Source organism: Orbicella franksi, chromosome 14 (assembly GCF_964199315.1).
Source record: "Orbicella franksi chromosome 14, jaOrbFran1.1, whole genome shotgun sequence".
NCBI lineage: Eukaryota > Metazoa > Cnidaria > Anthozoa > Scleractinia > Merulinidae > Orbicella > Orbicella franksi.
The window spans coordinates 22,666,361-22,679,976 of record NC_138158.1 but is presented as its reverse complement, the minus strand read 5'-3'; the positions used below and the strand labels follow the sequence as shown (position 1 = coordinate 22,679,976).

At 37.7% G+C, this 13,616-nt stretch overlaps 3 protein-coding genes across 3 annotated transcripts in view; 2 read left to right on the top strand and 1 right to left on the bottom strand.

The window, feature by feature from the left end:
* The window catches only part of LOC145467104 (radial spoke head 1 homolog), a 48,752-nt gene extending 41,219 nt beyond the window's left edge, over positions 1 to 7,533 (top strand). Inside the window, exon 6 of the mRNA XM_081450641.1 lies at positions 7,203 to 7,533. The gene's annotated coding sequence lies outside the window, so the exon portion shown is untranslated. The remainder of the gene's footprint in view (positions 1 to 7,202) is intronic.
* Positions 2,315 to 9,378, bottom strand: LOC145467105 (dimethyladenosine transferase-like). The gene is made up of 13 exons (XM_081450642.1): positions 9,299 to 9,378; positions 9,105 to 9,178; positions 8,447 to 8,533; positions 7,792 to 7,853; positions 7,544 to 7,637; positions 6,961 to 7,010; positions 6,746 to 6,869; positions 5,056 to 5,148; positions 4,850 to 4,914; positions 4,470 to 4,533; positions 4,059 to 4,165; positions 3,513 to 3,604; positions 2,315 to 3,477 (listed from the first exon to the last, which is right to left on the bottom strand). The coding sequence occupies exons 1-12, from the start codon at positions 9,360 to 9,362 to the stop codon at positions 3,562 to 3,564; spliced, it is 927 nt and encodes a 308-aa protein (XP_081306768.1). The 5' UTR covers positions 9,363 to 9,378; the 3' UTR covers positions 2,315 to 3,477; positions 3,513 to 3,561.
* On the top strand, positions 9,324 to 13,492 carry LOC145467102 (SET domain-containing protein 9-like). Its single transcript, XM_081450630.1, has 4 exons — positions 9,324 to 9,610; positions 10,326 to 10,585; positions 10,996 to 11,119; positions 12,265 to 13,492. The coding sequence occupies exons 1-4, from the start codon at positions 9,324 to 9,326 to the stop codon at positions 12,587 to 12,589; spliced, it is 996 nt and encodes a 331-aa protein (XP_081306756.1). The 3' UTR covers positions 12,590 to 13,492.
* The last annotated feature ends 124 nt before the right edge of the window (positions 13,493 to 13,616 follow it).

Below are 13,616 nucleotides of genomic sequence, written 5' to 3'. Positions count from 1 at the left end.
ATTGTTTGCCTTCATTCGTAAAAAATGGGCAACACAGATGAGAAACTTGCATTGTTAGGTTTTTTTCGATGCGTTTAGATTTGTATTGGCGATTTACAAACTACAACAGAGCACCCAAAATGCCATTTCGTTCCAGTTCAAAGTATCCAATAGGAAAACCGCGCGAGCTCTCATCTGACGTCAAATTGTCACCGTGGTGATACGACGCGACAACACTGATTGACATCCATTTTAAACCTATCCGGATCCAGGTTTCTACCTGGTCTCCATACCTTTCTTAATTTTTACGAGATGTCATCTAAATCTACGAGCACAAATTACGTGACCTTTAATGTTTTTAATCAAAATATTCTAGAGATCTAAGTGAATGCTTTCATGTAATCTTTACGGGAAATTTTACAATGTTTAGACGCTTTGCTTTGGAGATAAACAATTTATTATTTTGAGACAATTGACGGACAGGAATGACATTTACTCACAAATGTCAAGAAAGATTTTTTTCTCGCTTCATTATTTTCAGATAATCAGTATATAGAATAAGTGGCATCCAAAGAATTACGATATGAACTTAAAACTAACGAGCGTGTTTACTTCTATGTGTGATACATGAAATAAATAAGAGATCGGAAAATCTCTCTGAAGTTTTGCCAGAATGAACATACGGAACAGAGATCGAGTTATCATAAGTAATTAGTATTACCAACTAATAAATGTGACAGATTGCCAAAATCGTGTTGAAACGTTGTGTTCAAGATCTCTCTTTTCCAGAAGTTTCTTGCAGTAACAAAAGGCCCTGCTTTAATTCCTTTTTTTTTTTGTTAAAGTGAACCTTTCTCGTCTTGAATCAATATTCTCCGACAAAACGAGCCATTTTGATTATAAGAACCGTGTCTAAACATAGTTAGTCATGGAGCACCCCTGACCAAACACTTTTGAGCTAGTCTTTATTGTGATAATCAAACCTCGATCAACATTTTTTCAGTTTCTCTAGAATTTGAAACAAGGTGGCATTGAGCAATCAATTCCACATTTTCATCATAGAGGCACGTTCACCACTTCTTCACTTGTCTTTTAAATAACATGGAGGTTCCACAGGTCACATTGTACGAGATAATTTGCGCCTATTTTGACTTTATTTGATATCAAATTACGGACTCAAAACTTTCAGAACTTTTCAGGTTTCATCGCTTCAATATCGCTATGACCACAGTTGAAAGTGGAGTTGTCAGATGTGGGAAACGAAACAGTCACATCGATGCAAACTTGAAAAAATGAGAAAAATGCTCTAAAATATCGACGATCCGTTACCAGAATTGTTAATAATCGTTTTATCACAAAAATATTTATCCGTCGACTACAGTAGACTGGCTGTCGAAAGCTCTTCTTTTTAATAATGTTTGCCATAGAGCACTTTGTTCAATTTTATTGAGAAAAATTCTATGCAGTCTGATTTGTAGGTTATAGCCGATTTGTTTACGTTTTTTTGTTTATATTTTCCTCGCGCCATGATCATCTGACGAGAAATTAAGGCATCTGTTAACAGACTAACTGGATTTGCTTTTTACAGACCGCACCAATCTTTTGGCACTTCAATGTCTTGCCCAAGAAAACTTACAAAACAAGGGCGTTGTCTCGCTCGATTGACCCAATGTCCGACGATCTCACGATCTGTTCAGGCTATCAAGATTTTGGCCGTCATTTTCTGGACTGAAACGATTTCATGAAAATTCACTGATGAATGGATTCAACGAATGAATGATTGTATCCATTTACTGATGAATGGATACAAACTAGTAGTGTCATAACCTTTACTTACTATGCTAGTACTTAATCGACTCAACTCTCTTCAAACACTGAGAAAACCCAGCTTCGTAGGCGGTTACTTCAGCCCTAATTTTCTTTCATTAGATTATTTGCAGTTTCTTTAAGTTGGTTTAACTAAGGCATGCCAGTGCAGGTTTATGTTCAGGGTACCGAACGTCCAACTGGAGTTATAAATCTTGCCGAGTTTTGCATCACAGGAAGAAGTAAATTATCTGTCGGCTAATTGCAAAAAAAGCCAAGGAATCAGATATTGGATAGAAGGATAAATTCAGTTTCTCCCAAGTCACTGGTTATTGGTTATTTAGTGAACAAGATCGTAAATATAGACATTGAACTGGGCCAAAATCCTCAATCGATAAACCTAGTTAATTCGTTTGTTTACTGGGCATAATATTGAGTTCATTTGTAAGTCTATTTCGCATTCCTGCACGTTTTCGTCGCCCAGCCAGTTTATACCACTACTTTTTAATTGAATTTAAAATAATCTTTGTCGATAGGTCTGGATACGTGAAGCTTGTCAACTTCCCTGTGACGTAATTTTAAGCCGGATTTCTTCAGACCAAAAATTCGGAAAACGGTAGCCGCAAGGGGTGGTAGTCATCACCCTGCACCACCCTTAGTACGCAAGTATTCGTTACCCGTTACCAGGTCCTCCTGATATGGAAGAACTGAGTGCGTTAGAAACGAGGTTAACCTTTATCTGCCCAGATAAATTACTCCTAGAAGAACATCTGTCAACAAACACCCTTGACTTTGCATCGCTCGTTTACCATAAGAAAATCACTCAATGCGACGCAGAGCATATTTTTCAAACAGTTATAAGCGCGCGAGTTTTCATGCAAGTAAGATATTTCTTATGAACATTCACACTACAGAATTTTGTTGTTCGAATCTAGTGGATTCCATAATTGGCCAAGTTACTTTATTTGAATTACTCTTCATCGATCAAAGATCTTCTTGGCTACATTACAACATAGGAAAAGCAAAGAAAATCTTTGAGTGTGCATAAATATTGCATAGGCCCCTGGCTTTCCTAGCTGTACCATTCCCAAAAGCGTTCTTCAAAAATAACCACAAAAAGCTATTTATAGCAAATTGCAGTTTTCAATTACATCTTAATTGCGTCTGCATTTCTTCACAAAAAATTCACTCAATACGAGATCAAAAGGACAGACAGAACAAATTTCTTTCTTTATTTAATCAGATTCAGTAATTCGCAAGCTCAGCTAGTTAAACCAGCGTGAATCTGTGAAACAAACTCAAATGTACGGACCATGTTCCAATGTGAATTAAGTCAGTTCCTCATAAGAATTCGTCGAATCTGCTGAGCGATAATCGTAAATGGCTATTTTTGTTGCGACAATAAAACCGTTTAAAATGGAGGATAAACATTGACGTCCATCACTTTGTCTTTCAAATGGTTTTCCAAACTCTGCAGCCAATTAGAGAGCCAAGAATCGCACGAGCTATGTATCGCGTGCACGGTGCTAGGTTTTAATTGGCTTTTAAATTTTACACCAATTACAGCAGGATGTTCAAAGCAAGTGAAACACCAAAAGGCAAACTTTCTGTTTATAGGTCATCGTCGTTCCTGAGAACATAGATTTCTGATCTGGCAAATCACCGGAATTGTGATGGCGTTCAGTTAAGGTCAGCTTCACAGGGAAAGGTCGTTCTACAAAGCATTCCTGTTTGAATTTCTGTACATGTTCATGTTGGAGCATTCCCCAGATAACATCACGTGAAATGAATCCCGTTTGAATTGAAAAGGTGTAGGAGCCTGAAAACGAACGAAAAGCCGTGAGGAAAACATCGTTAGTAAGATAAAAATATTAAAATTTTTGTTTGTTTTCTATGCTTGCAAGCCATCCAAAGAGGTAAACAACCGCTGCACATGTAATTCACGTGACTGCACGTCTGATTCAGGTGACCTTATCTTTGCGTCTCATCCTCTTCCCAGATAAGCTACATGTAGGGTCCGGATGTTCAAGGGCTAATCGGGACTAATCCTGCATTAACATCCAACTAAGCTTCTAGGAATCTGCTTCAAGAAAATTTCGACGGTGTCAGGTGTGAAATGGTTACATTTTTAACACCCAATCCACCAACAAGGTATTTTATTGGCGTCAACCAGAAACGAGGGTAAATTTTGCCGCCAACAGCAACGCAAAGGTTTCAAAGAGCGCTCCTGCAGCGAAAGCCCTGATAATATTTGGACGGCAAAAATTTCTTACCCAAGAAAATCATCCATATCCATGGTCCGAGCTCGTTTTTTGTCGTAATCACTTTCTGCTAAAAGTTTCTGGACTTTCTCTTTAATATCAAATTCTTCATCCACCATCTGCGACATCAAATCAAAAATTAAATTACAGTTAGGTAGCGAGCGTACATACACAGATAAGGGAATTAATAAAAGACATGTTGGCCCTTGGACCACATGTCATCTATAGTGATAACGATGAAAGTTCCTCCAAAAATAGTTATTTCGGAAACGCTCTCCAAAGTGAAGATCGTGAAAACAGCTAACTAAAGCACCATTTTTGAAGCAATATTTCAGTATTGCTTTAAATCGTTTTTCGAAAACCTCCGTTTGCCTGTTCCTCCACAACTAAAACAAGTCTCTGTATTTATGTAATTTTTCTTACAATATCGTTCAGTGAGCAGTGGATCTTGTAGTTCTTCTCCAACATTTCTGTAACGGCACGTGAACTGTGACAAAAAGAAAGCAGAGAAGTCAACAGCATTTTTCGCGCGTTCAATTCCTTTGCCGCTTGAGAGACCACAGAGATTGGACCCGAAAAATTCCATACTGATGACGTAGCTCCACAGAGATCCGCTTGGTGTCTCTGATTGGTTGTTATTTGCGCGCGAAAATAAAAAGCCGAGAAACAACCAATCAGAGACGCTACACGGATCTCTGTAGAGTACGTCACCAGTATGGAATTTCTCGTGTCCAGTCTCAGCTCTACATGTTCTGTGTAGATATAGAATGTTGAAAACGAAGCCAGTACTCTGAAAAACCTACCTGAAACAAGCATTTAGTGTCTTATTTTTTCGTACAAAGGCGATTCTAACGAGACCATCCCATTCCTGAAAGAAATTAAAAAAAAAAAAAAAAAAAGAAATCACAAAACGGACCAAAGTTAACCAAGAAACCCCAATAATTTTTCAAACTAAAGCATCACTCAAATTCATATTAACATCTAGAACTTATTCGTGGCTACTTCTTACCTTAAAATTAACAGGTGGTGGTGGATTTTTCGGTTCTATTCTCACCACACTGGATTCTACTTTTGGAGGGGGACGGAAATTATTCTTCCCAACCTGTCAAAATTTTCGAAAAAAATAAAACATGTCCTATTTGTTATCAAAGTTGCAATCATCTGCCAGGGAACTGTAGGATGTTTCATCAGTGTAAAGATAGTCATTGTGATTGTCTGACCTGCCTGTTCCTCAGCAAAAGTACATATATATCAAAAGTTTGCAGAAGAAACATTAAAAGATCAATGATTGATAATATAAAGCTGTGTTCACGCTAGTCCGAAACATGATTAGTCTGATCACGAATGAAACATGTTTCATTATGAACAGTGTTCACATCAGGCAGTGCATTGCGCAGACCATGGTTGACTGAACATGATTATTCTGAGCATGATTAAAACAACCTCGCAAGGTAGTTTCAATCATGATCAGACCAAACACATTCAAAATGGTGGATGGACTCGGAGAGGAGGCAAGTGCCCAAAAGAACCAAAAATGAGGCTATTATGAGGCCAAATGTCTAGTTAAAATATGGGCCCATGAAGAAATATAACGGCAATTATCAGCGATGGGTAGAAAGCAGAATATTTGGGAGAACATTGCTGCAAATTTTAAAGACAAAATTTGTCATTAATTAATGCTAGTACCATGAAACGGCATAAATTATACAACCACTCATGAAACGTGTTTGAAACCAACACCTGATGTGAACAATGCAATAACAAACATGTTTAGGCGAAACATGTTTCCTTGAAACATGTTTAATCTAATCATGTTTTGGCAACACAGCTTCAGACATGTTTCCTTGTCAAGTGAGACCTAGGAATGCAAACAATTGTACAGTCGAACCTCGATTATCCGGACTCGTTGGGACTAGACGAAATAGTCCAGATAATCGAGGGTGCGGATAATCAAAAATATGAATATTAATGAAGAATAAAACTGTTTAAATAAAAAAACATTTAATCGTGAAACAGCACTTTTACAAATCGTTTGGAAAACAACAATATGGTCTACTGTATATCTTGAACCACTCAACTCTGAGCCAATCAGAACTCACTTGAGTGTTCTTCATTAGTTATGACATGTGCAAGCGCTTCTTTTGCTCTTTAAAAGCAAAACAAACTGGCTTTTGACTGCACTTTTCAATGCTATAGTTTTAAAAAGAATATTGCTACGGATCTTGATCATGACTAATAAATATTCATGATAAAATTGGGACTAGAGAAAAAGTCCGGATAATCGAGAAATCAGGATAATCGAGGTACGGATAATCGAGGTTCGACTGTACTTGAAGATTTAAGACGACTGGAAGAAAACTTCATACCCTGCATTTCATTTTTGATGTAGCACTGCAGTTTAGAAACTACTTTCAACATTTACATTGTTTCCATGTGGAAACAATGTAAATTTATAAGTTCATTCTAATTGTGTTCTTCCAGGAAATATCCATACCCCTACCATGGCGGGTTTGATTATTTGAACCTCCTGCCAATCCCTCTTGAAATTCCAGTTTTAATTCACACTTTCCTTCTAATATGTTAGCCTTTTGAGTCCCCGCCCCCATTACACCTCTCCCCCTTAGAATTTCCAAATTTCTGATAACCGTCCTTAGGGTGGGTAGGGATATTTTCTGGAATTGCAAATGGCAGAGCATTACCTTCATTAGATGATCTACTCTGGCTAGCAACTGCGTGTTGATTGACAGTCGACAATACAACTTGTCTCCAGGTTGGGCAATTAAACGCTGTGCAAATTCCCTCTGGAACATAAGTACTGCACACCTGCAGATCAATTAAATTAAACATCATTGTTACAACATATGGTTACACAAATAGGGAAAAACTGTGGGACACCGATGGGCAAGAGGTGTACCTGAAAAATGGTCTGTGAAGTAGCAGCTTGAAAACAAATGGAGATGAAATCTACGAAAAAAGAACACCAATATTATCAGATTCAACAAAAAAAAAATTATGTGTTGTTAAGGGTTTTATAAAGGGTTACCCAGTGGTGTGTTGTGCTGTTTGGAGGGAGAGAAGGGAGGAAGTAAAGGGGCTGGTCAACCATGGTAAATAAAAGGTAAAGTCTGCACATCAGTCCGTGGCCAACCAGGACAGGGCTTATCCTGGTTTCTGTAGCATGAAGCGACTAGGAGTATTTCTACATCCCGCTGGATGGGATGCTAGTCATTCACTGGGTTACTCCACGCATTAAATTTGCCGGTACTCATTTATACACCTGAGTGGAGAGAGACATGGTGAAAGTTAATTGTTTTGCACAAGAACACAACACCATGTCCCCACCAGGATTCCAACCCAGACTGTTTGATCAAGGAGTTGAAGCATTAACCATGACGCCACTGTGCCTCAACCCGCTGGTCAGCCATGCGCAAGAATAAAAGAAAAGAAGATTTCAAGCAATTGATCAGTGAGATATTAGGTTGAGATAGAGCTCTTACCTGATAAGGCAGATTTGCTACACACACATCAAAATATGGCAGATCCGTTTTGAGGACGTCGCCGACCATAACATGAAGCTTGCTCGCTTGAGGACTAATTAATGTAACACACATTTAAACAAAATTAATGAAGCAATCTAAATGTAAGGACTAAGTATTTAAACTAAATGTTTGGTTAAAAAAAAACATTTGTTTGCCACTATTTATAAAACCAGACATAAGCCACAGATGTAAGATCCTTCACTTACGTTCCTTGCACTCTCTTTTGAAGCTCTGCAACCATACGAGGGTCAACCTCACAAGCAATGACCTAAGCAATGAAAGTAAGGTTTACTTAATCCTTTTAAAGTTAGAGTTAGTAGTTGTGAATAGACAATTTTTCTCTTTATGGTTTTATGATCTACACAAATTTCTTGAGAGAACTTAATTGTTACTGTACATAAACTTTCATGATTCATGGATTAAGCTATATGTTTGATTGCATTTTTATGTGATTTACATACACATGTATCGAACCTAAATCCTAGATACATTTATTATTGGTCAGGTATTCAAAGCATCTTAAATAGCATTGCTAAGAAACTTCCCTGGGATGCTAAGGGGATTATCACCATTCTGAGCCCTAAACCACTCCTTATCTTGATGATTGCTAAATGTCAGAAGCAAGCCGTATAGTGGATATATATGTACATGTATTTATAGGGTTATTATATGAAACAGTAACTTACCTTATATTGTGATTATTGTTAGCTTATATTGTTGTTAGTGTTGTTAATCTGTCACATTCTTCCCTCAATCCATTTTGGTTTATAATACCTCAAGGTAGAGCTCTATGTTCTTGACAAAAGTTGATTTAATATCAAACTAATGTAAGTTTAAAGACAGCAGCTAAACAATTCTTACCTTTTTGACGCGCTCTAATAGTTTTACTGTCAAGTTTCCTGTACCTGGACCAATTTCCAGAACAGTATCTGTGGATCGTAAGCCTGCCTGTAAAGAGCAAAATATTAGGTACTTTATTTCTACTCTGCAGAGCTCTCACAAAGTTTTGAAGCAAGTGGAATTGGACTAGAAGGTTGATTTCTTCCATACCTTTCTGAAGAATAAGATAACTATCAGAGAAGCAATGCCAGCCAAGATCATGAAGTAGAAAATGTGATTTTTGCTGGTAGCTTGCTACTGAATTTGACAAATCTTACTCTGTCATTTAAACAGAAACAGACATATTCAATTTCAAAAGTAGCTGACATGGCTGCCAGTGAAAATGACCATCTAATTTGTGATTTCGCCCAGCTGCTCTTCAAACTCTAGGATCTACTCTGGAGTAATGGCATTTAAAGATTTTCGTACTTTTTTTGTCAAAACACCTACAGTGACACAAAACTCGTGGGACATCAGCGATGTCACAAATAAAGACGCCTTAAGCTTTAACAGCTTACTGAAACTTTAAATATGTTAGTAAATTAACTTACACTAATATATATAGGCTTACAGTAAGTTAACATAGGAAAAATCGCTACGTAGAAATTAAAAAGATTTTAAACATGTAAAACCAACCAACCTTTTCAACAAGACTAGTTATGACGAGTGGATTCTTTAATATATGTTGGCCATGTTCTGTTTTGAACTGCAAAGCTGACAACAATATTCAAATCTTATTGAATTCGCACACAACATCATGCCAGTGAAATTGTCCAGTGAAAAGAACCTGATCTTAACATCACAAAAACGTCAACATAAGAAATAAAAGCATACCTTGTTGATACACTTTGTTTTGGCCATGTTCTCTACTTTTCTTAGCAGCTTTAACTTTCGGCATTTTACCTTTCCGCACAGAACACAGAACCAAGAAATATTATTCTATTGCTTCACGTTTCGTCCGCCATGTGCAATTTGCTGTTTTGACTCCAACGAGAAAGACTGGGTCGAATTTTTAACCGCTGACCAAACTCTTTTCAAATATGGCGGCCAGCTGGAGCTGAATATGCTCTACAAGAAATGGATTGAAAAATGGAGAAGTTACCGATACAGATTTGTGCCTTGGATTGCTTTGAATTTGAGGAAAAGGTTGGATGACCCGTTGTTTGTTTATAGCATTCATAAGCTAGCAATAAGCTTACAGTACGATATCCAGTTTGCACGAACAGTGCTAAAGCGCGTTTTTCAGACAAGCTTATTTAATTAGCTGACCTTAGCTAGTGTCACTTTGGCCAGTTAGTTAAGAATTTTGTCGTGAGATAAAATGCATGGCTAAGACACTAGACGTCTGCAGTCTGTAGTGTAGATGGCTTGGAACATCTTTTGAGAGGCAATTCTTAACCCCCATTTTAAAGGAAGGCCCACCGGGGGTTTACTCCCATCCTTAAATAGGGTATCATTCTATCCCCTGTTGGCAGTATGATCCTTAGATAGGGTACCTAAATTGTATCAGCTAAAATTCATTGCATAAATGTCTACGTGTAGTTAAACGAAAAACAAATTCTACGCTTGATGCTTAACTTCCAATGTTACAGAAAAGAAATAAAGTTGTACCGTTCATATATAGGGTGTCATTTTTCGGGTTTGGACCTCAAATGGGGTATCAATTTTCATTTGCTTCATTCTTAAATAAGGTCAGGGTTTAAGACCTTTCACCTCACACACCTATCCTAAATTTAAGGGAATACCCTCCCCTCCCCCCCCCCCCCTTGGGATGGCCCATTCCATATAGAACAGCCCAGACCTGCCACTTTGTAAGACATTGTCCATACATTCCTGAAGTAATGATTGCTGTTTTAACCAGAACAGTGCGAGAGGTTTCCTCCAGAGATCAAGACAAGACAGTACCAGATCCCAAAGTTCTTGAGTCCCTTTTAACTGTCCTACACGCTCTTCACGATAATGGTGTACACTCTGCAAAGAACATGCAATGTGCAGGGGTCATGTATAATGCTCTTGGTTATGAAATAAAGAGATTGGATAGCACAATTCCTGGAGCAGGGAAAGGTGTATTTGTCACAAAAGGAACAGTCCCAGCACAGAGCCTGGTAGCTTTATACCCAGGTATGATCAAAACAGAAGTTCCTCTTACTGATAGGCATATGTTTTGTTTTGTGCTGGTTCTGGGAATTTATTTATGCATTAGAACAGCGTCTCTTTTAATATTTATTTTCGTACATACTTGTTTGACAAATATGTAGACTTGAACATTGTATTGTGTTGTACCAGGAAATATTCGTGCCCAGTTCCTTCCCCCTAGGATTAAACTAGACAGGAATATTCGCACCTGTTGAGGAAAAACAGGTCATGAAACAAGTAGATGTAAACAACAGTTTGCAATCTTGTGTTCCACTATGCTAATTGGCAATAAAAACTAGTGCTACTTACATAACATTCTGTTGCATCTTATTCATGGAGAGCAGCTGCTTGCACCTAATTTCCTTTAACACACTTTTGTTATTTTTTTCTCCCAGGAACCATTTATTGGCCTTATGAACCTATCATGATTCAATCGCTTAGAAATCCTTTCATCTTCCGCTGCATTGATGGAATTCTTATTGATGGCAATGATAAAGGATTATCGAAAATTATCTACAGGTAATTAATTAATCTGGCTTAAAAAGAACTACTTTAAATACTTACAAAGACAGCTTTAAGCCATAATGTGCCCTACAAAAATTCTCTTCAATTAACTGCCTAGTTGCATAGGCCTGCAATTCGTGCATATGCAGGGGTTTCATTAACATTTTCAGCAGAACGGCAACAGGTTTTTACAGGCGAGCAAAACTTTTTGACTTGAACTTCTTTATAAGAAAAACTTTCCACTAGATAGTTGAACCAGGTGGGCAAATCCATCCTCGCAGTTGGTCAATTTGCCCGGTTTCTGGCCCTTAATGAAACCTCTGCATATGGTCAGAGTCATATAGTTCTCTGCATGAATTGCATGCCTATAATGATTTCAAGGTAAAAATGTAAATTGCACTAATGTTGTTGTAGGCCTGGTAGCCTCAAGCTAGTGGTTTCTGTTTGTTGCACTGGACTCGCTGTTGAGAAGCCTGGTTTGGATCATGACCAGGCTCATTGTATTATATTCTCACGCGAGAGAGTTTACTCTCATGCTGCTTCTCTCCACCCAGGGGTATAAATGGGAGCCAGTGAGCTGTTAGCAGTAAGAGACTGGGTAACTTGATAACGTTACAGGTGACCTGTACACTATCATCTCATCTGTCGCATTGGGACTAGCGATACTCCAAGTCACTGATCAAGTCCTGTCCACACTACACCGGAGGAGTTTGAACACAGAGGTTTTTCTCAGAAAACCCATAGGCCTAATTTTTCCAACCACACTACACTGGAGGAAATTTAAAACACAACAATTACCAGTCATTTTGGATTTGTGTTTGAAGAAAACTGAGTTGGGGAAATCACAGGATTATTGTGATATCATCGCTTTTGAAAAGCTCCATCTTCAAAAATTATTGCATGAAAACGAAAAGCCGGCAATTTCGAATTTGTCTCAACTAGTTTGAAGAGAATTTTCAAAAAGCTCAGTTTCGTGACAGATTAGTGTGGATGGTAGACCTAACTGTAGAGCTGCTTTGTCAAAGTGGATGCTGCCTAAGTGGCAGCACTAATGAGCCAGTATGCTCTACTGATCTCAGGAACAGAAACAACATAAACCTTAACAATTAGAATGCAAAGTCTACTACGGACAATATCAAGGTCCTACTCTGTTTTTCTAGGTCAAATGCGCGGCGAGATCAAATTGGTCCATATCTTCCTTGTGACACCACATGGCTCGGAGATGAACCTGTAAACCCACTTGCCGTGGGGCAGTATGTCAATAACAGGACAAGGAATGTCCCAGCCAATGTAGCTTACCAAGAAGTGGATGTCCCTTTCCAAAGTATTGCACCAAAACTGTGGAAGAACCTTCCAAATGTTTGGTACAGTAGTGGGAACATTGTAGGTGAAAATGCTTTCCTAAGAATGGTTGCACTAGTTTCAGTGGATGAAATTAATGAAGGCAAAGAAGTGTTTTCCTCTTATTTCACAGTGGTACATTAGAATACAATTCCTGGTGAACATTTTACCCTAATCAGGGCTCGAAAAAAGAGCCGTCCAGTCGCCCGGGACAAGAAGATTTTCCTGTCAGGCAAGTTACTTTTCATTCTCACTTGTCAAAGGGCAAGGACACAGCCAGGTCATCTGCCAACTAATTTGCAATAAAAGTTAACTAAGACCTGCCCAGGGTAAGCAAAATTTGAGAACTATTGGTATGATGGGCAAGTTGGAATTAAAGTTTTTTTCAAGCCCCGCTAATGTAATATGCATTATAATACCTTCAAAAAAAAAAAAAAAATCAAAAATAATTTTGTAAAAACATTGAAATTGTGATGATAAATAAATGAGGAACAAAGAAGTTCAAAACTGAGAATTTAGATTTTCTGCAATTATAGCTGGACCAGTAATATTTAGGTACCGAAACACTGGCAAAATTGACAGTAGGGAAACAATTCATTGCATGGGGTTTGATTTGTGTTCCTATGACATTTATCGTTCTCCCAAACGTTCATTTTGTGCTTCTATAGTGCGATAGAAACACAGAATTTATTCTCACCATAATTGTTTTGTTTTTTTTGTTTTTTTTGTTTGTTTGTTAGTTTCTTTGTTTTTTTTTCATTGTTAGAGTGAGTTTTTTTATTTAAAATGTAAGAAACAGAAAACATTTGCTTGTTTATATTGAGTGATTGGAACTAGTTTGGGAGAATGAGAAATGCTGTGGGAACATGAACCAACAGATGAGTGTTTCCACAGCTTTTTGAATTCTCCCAATCTTTCACAATCATGAGTGTTTCTTTTACTTGACAGAAACAGAAAATGTTTTCTATCTTTTTTGGGAAAACAGCCTAAAGAAACTAACGAATGTGACTACAACTTTTCTGTGTTTCTGATTTTCAACTAATCACCATGAATATTTTCTTTGGGCTATGTTCTAAACACATAAAATATACAAACTTCTACCTTTCAAGATCAGAAAAATCACTGCATAATGAAATAATCTTTAATTATTGAAAAAATATTAAATTCTATA

Excerpts from the sequence above, each read along its gene's own strand:
- LOC145467102 (XM_081450630.1), top strand. The coding sequence starts at position 9,324 with ATGTTCTCTACTTTTCTTAGCAGCTTTAACTTTCGGCATTTTACCTTT. Across the intron at positions 10,586-10,995 it reads CCTGGTAGCTTTATACCCAG|GAACCATTTATTGGCCTTAT; the intron begins GTATGATCAAAA and ends TTTTTCTCCCAG. Across the intron at positions 11,120-12,264 it reads TTATCGAAAATTATCTACAG|GTCAAATGCGCGGCGAGATC; the intron begins GTAATTAATTAA and ends CTGTTTTTCTAG.
- LOC145467105 (XM_081450642.1), bottom strand. The coding sequence starts at position 9,362 with ATGCCGAAAGTTAAAGCTGCTAAGAAAAGTAGAGAACATGGCCAAAAC. Across the intron at positions 9,179-9,298 it reads AAACAAAGTGTATCAACAAG|CTTTGCAGTTCAAAACAGAA; the intron begins GTATGCTTTTAT and ends TATTGTTGTCAG. Across the intron at positions 5,149-6,745 it reads GAGTAGATCATCTAATGAAG|GTTGGGAAGAATAATTTCCG; the intron begins GTAATGCTCTGC and ends AAATTTTGACAG.